Source organism: Terrapene carolina, unplaced genomic scaffold (genome assembly GCF_002925995.2).
Source record: "Terrapene carolina triunguis isolate 2854851 unplaced genomic scaffold, T_m_triunguis-2.0 Scaffold50751, whole genome shotgun sequence".
In the NCBI taxonomy this organism is placed as follows: domain Eukaryota; kingdom Metazoa; phylum Chordata; order Testudines; family Emydidae; genus Terrapene; species Terrapene triunguis.
This window is the reverse complement of record NW_020715102.1, coordinates 665-5,551: the sequence shown is the minus strand read 5'-3', so window position 1 is coordinate 5,551 and position 4,887 is coordinate 665. Positions and strand designations below refer to the sequence as shown.

At 42.8% G+C, this 4,887-nt stretch overlaps 1 protein-coding gene across 1 annotated transcript; it reads left to right on the top strand.

Annotated features, from left to right (window-relative positions):
- Nucleotides 1-937: 937 nt before the first annotated feature.
- LOC112125946 (olfactory receptor 11G2-like) lies at nt 938-2,610 on the top strand. The gene is made up of 2 exons (XM_026647025.1): nt 938-967; nt 1,663-2,610. Exons 1-2 carry the CDS (start codon nt 938-940, stop codon nt 2,608-2,610), a joined length of 978 nt encoding a protein of 325 aa, XP_026502810.1.
- Nucleotides 2,611-4,887: the final 2,277 nt, after the last annotated feature.

Here is a 4,887-nt window from a genome sequence, read left to right as displayed (position 1 = left end):
AAATTAGTACAAAATGTACTTACTAATTTAATATTTTAATAAAATGTAGACAAAAATAATATAAAATTCTTAATTTACTATTTTAATGAAAAATAAGAATATATCATTATTCATTTATTTTAATCAAAATAGGCATTCATATTGTATATAAATATTAATGTAGCATGTTTAACAAATCTGCAAAACATCACAATATGTACTTATTAATTTAATATTTAATTAAATCTAGAAATTAACATGACATATACATATTAATTTAATATGTGAAGTGAATCTAGAAATCAATACATTATGGATTTAATGAGTTAATATTTTAATTGAATATAGGAATAAATATGATATATAATTCTTAATTTATAATTTAATCAAAATTGAATTTAATATCATATATAATTAATCATTTATTTAAATTTAAAGTAGAAATTGATAACATATATAGTTCTTAATTTATTATTTTAAGTAAAAATAGGAATTTATATAGTTAGTTTTTCTTTTAATCAAAAATAGGAATTGATATATAATTATTAATTTTACATTTTAATCAAATCTAAAAATTAACATAGCATGTGATTATTAATTATACATTCTGAATCTTGTAGTTAATATAATTTATTGCTCATAATCCATTATTTTAATCTAATCTGGAAAATATAATGTGTAAACCTGTTTAGGGCAGGGACTGTCTTTTTCCACCGTGTTTGTACAACACCTAGCACAATGAGATCCTGGTCCGTGACTGGGGTTCCTAGGTGCTACCACAATAATAACTAATATAATATACAATCATCAATAAATAGTATACTTTTCAATTGACTCTCAACATTTCACATGTAACCATTGATTGCAAAATTTAATCATATTGCTATTAATAGAGATTTTTTTTTATATCAGATCTAGATTTTCCTTCTGCAGAGCTGTTAGGGCCAATCCATGATTGATGTCGTCTTTGGATCTGTCCAGACTCAAGGTAAGGAATTTTAAAAAGTCCTCTTGATTCAATTCTGTGTCATCATTAGTTAGAGCAGGGGAAAGATAGGGGGTAAAATTTTCCAAGGTACTTAAATTGTTTAGGAGTCTAATCCCATTTCCAAAAGGGATTTAGAGCCAGACTTTCAAAAGTATTTAGGTGCCTAAAAATGCAGTCAATTTCACTTTAGCCTTGAAGTGCAGCATTAAATCATCTCACCCTGCTTCTCTAAGCATCACTTGCTGTGATCCTAGACTGGTCCATAGGAGCTTCTCCAGCTATGGAAGGATGAGCAAGAGTTTGTTGCCCAAACAAGACAGCTGGATGAGTGCCTCAATGCAGGATCTTCATCCAGTCCTAAGGGTTACAAACACAGAATAAACCCAGCTTGCGTGTCAGATTCCAGAAGGAGTTTGAAATGTGATATGTATGAGAGAGAGAGCAGGACTCTGAATGTGTGTGTCACTGCTGCCCCCCGTTGGAGGGAATGAGCCCTGTTTTGTGTGTGTATGTGAAAGAGACAGACAAAGGTTACTGCCCCCTACTGGAAGGAATGAGACCCGCCTTGCGTGTATGTGTATGTGTATGTGTGTGTGCGTGCACGTACTATTCCCTACTACTGTAACCACTAGACCCTTCTCCCCTCCCAGAGCCCTGGGTAGAACCTTGGTGTCTTGTTGATTGTTTCCTTTCAGCTCCAGGGACCCCTGATAAATCCTACCAATGGCACCATCCCGATGTCCAACTTCATCCTGCTGGGTTTCCCCTCCCTGGGCCACCTGAGCCGCACTCTCCTCTGTGCCCTTCTCTCCGCCGCCTACACCGGGACACTGGCAGGCAACCTGTGCATTTTGTGGGCCGTGCTGCAGGACCCCCACCTCCAACGCCTGCCTATGTACATCCTGCTGGGGAACTTCTCCTGGCTGGAGATCTGCTATGTCACAGCCACGGTGCCACGGATGCTCTCAGACCTGGTGTCCCCTGGCATCCCCATCTCCTTCCAGGCCTGCTTCGTGCAGTTTTACTTCACCTTCTCCATGGGAGCCACCGAATGCTTCTTCCTCGTGGCCATGGCCTTGGATAGGTACCTGGCCATCTGCCACCCCCTGCACTACCCCGTCCTCATGTGCCCCAAACTTTGCTGGGCCCTGGTGGCCTCCTGCTGGCTCTCTGGCTTCCTGTGGTTCATAGTGCCTGTTGCCCTCATCTCCCAGCTCTCCTTCTGTGGCTCCAACACCCTGGATCATTTTGTGTGTGACCCGGCCCCATTACTGGCTGCCTCCTGCACCCCAGCTCCCCGGACTGAACAGGCCTGCTATGCCCTGAGCTCCCTCATCATCTTCACCACCGTCCTGTTCATCCTGGCCTCCTATGGGCCAGTCATCAGGGCAGTGCTGAGGCTGCCCTCAGGGGCCAAGCGACACAAGGCCTTCTCCACCTGCACCTCACACCTGGCTGTCATGGGCCTGTTTTACGGCTCCGTCACGGTCACCTACGTCAACCCGGCAGCCTCGGGGGACAGCGGGAAGGTAGTGACGCTCTTCTATGCGGTGGGGACCCCGCTGCTCAATCCACTGATCTACAGCCTGAAAAACAAGGAGATGAAGGAGGCTCTGAGGAGGACACTGCTGAGGGAGCGGTAGGGGGTTCTGCTCTGGCCCAGTCTGCAGGGACTGGCCGGTCACGGGAGTAGGCAGAGGGGTATGCAGCCTTTCTCCTCTGGGGTTGCTGACTCCAATCCTGCAGGGGGAACACAGACAGCATTTTGCATGACCTCTAGGAGTCACTCATAGTATAAAAATACCTGTTTGATGATACAATCAGAACACAAACAGGAGCTGGGGGAGGTGTGTGTGTGTGTGTGTGTGTGTGTGTGTGTGTCCTGGCTGGAGGAAATGAGCCCTGCTCAATGTGTGTGTATGCAGAGGACAGGAGAGCAAACCGATTGTGTGTGCAGGGAGGCTGGCTCGTATCTCTGCCCTTTTTGTGTAGCTGTATTTCAAGATTGTTACCTGCATAAATGTGGTATCACACATAGATCCAGAGAGCAAAGTTCTGCTCTCCTTTTCTCTGCTGGCAATCAGGAGCAACCCCAGTGATGTCAAGAGATTGACACCTGTGCAGCTGGGACCAAAATCATGGTGATATTATATTTGTATGTTACAGACCACACTCCCCTTCCACAGCCAGGGACAGAACTCAGGAGTCCGAGCACCACAATCTGCAAAATGCATCCTAGAATACTCAAGGAGCTGACTGAGGAGATATCTGAGCCATTAGCGATTATCTTTGAAAAGTCATGGAAGATGGGAGATATTCCAGAAGACTGGAAAAGGGCAAATATAGTGGCCATCTATAAAAAGGGAAATAAGGACAACCTGGTGAATTACAAACCAGTCAGCTTAACTTCTGTACCCGGAAAGATAATGGAGCAAATAATTAAACAATACATTTGCAAACACCTAGACGATAATGAGGTGATAAGTAACAGTCAGTATGGATTTGTCAAGAACAAATCGAGTCAAACCAACCTGATAGCTTTCTTTGACAGGGTAACAAGCCTTGTTGATGGGGGGAAGTGGTAGATGTGGTATATCTTGACTTTAGTAAGGCTTTTGATACTGTCTCGCATGACCTTCTCATAAACAAACCAGGGAAATATAACCTAGATGGAGCTACTATAAGGTGGGTGCATAACTGGTTGGAAAACCATTCCCAGAGAGTAGTTATCAGTGGTTCACAGTTATGCTGGAAGGGCATAATGACTGGGATCCCACAGGGATTGGTTCTGGGTCCAGTTCTGTGCAATATCTTCATCAATGATTTAGATAATGACATAGAGAGTACACTTATAAAGTTTGTGGATGATACCAAGCTGGGAGGGGTTGCAAGTGCTTTGGAGGATAGGATTATAATTCAAAATGATCTGGACAAACTGGAGAAATGTTCTGAATAGGATGAAATTCTATGAAGACAAATGCAAAGTACTCCACTTAGGAAGGAACAATCAGTCGCACACACACAAAATGGGAAATGACTGCAGAAGGAAGGAGTACTGTGGAAAGGGATCTGGGGGTCATAGTGGATCAAAAGTTAAATATCAGTCAACAGTGTAACACTGTGGCAAAAAAAGCAAACCTCATTCTGGGATGTATTAGCAGGAGTGTTGTAAGCAAGACACGAGAAGTAATTCTTCCACTCTACTCAGCGCTGATTAGGCCTCAACTGGAGCATTGTGTCCAGTTCTGGGCACCACATTTCAGGAAAGATGTGGACAAATTGGAGAAAGTCCAGAAAAGAGCAACACAAATTATTAAAGGTCTAGAAAACATGACCTATGAGAGAAGATTTTAAAAAATGGGTTTTTTTAGTCTGGAGAAGAGAAGACTGAGAGGGGACATGATAACAGTTTTCAAGTACATAAAAGATTGTTACAAGGAGGAGGGAGAAAAATTGTTCTTCTTAACCTCTGAGGATAGGACAAGAAGCAATGGGCTTAAATTGCAGCAAGGGCAGTTTAGGTTGGACATTAGAAAAACTTCCTAACTGTCAGAGTGGTTAAGCACTGGAATAAATTGCCTAGGGATGTTGTGGAATCCCCACCATTGGAGATTTTTAAGAGCAGGTTGGACAAACACCTGTCAGGGATGGTCTAGAGAATACTTAGTCCTGCCATGAGTGCAGGGGACTGGACTAGATGGCCTCTTGAGCTCCCTTCCAGTTCTATGATTCTATGATAATCTAATCTCCTAGACCCCCACTCCCCTCCCATTGCCAGAGACAGAAATGAGAAGTTCTCTAACACATCAGAGGGGTGAGATTCTGGAACAACCTCCCAATAGGAGTTGTGGGGGGCAAACAACTTAATTAGTTTTAAGGGAGAGCTGGACAAATATATGTGTGGGATTGTATGATGGGGT

Bases quoted from the DNA above. Each gene is read 5' to 3' on its own strand.
- LOC112125946 (XM_026647025.1), top strand. From the start codon at position 938: ATGTCGTCTTTGGATCTGTCCAGACTCAAG. The intron at 968-1,662 runs GTAAGGAATTTT...GTTTCCTTTCAG, and splicing joins TGGATCTGTCCAGACTCAAG to CTCCAGGGACCCCTGATAAA.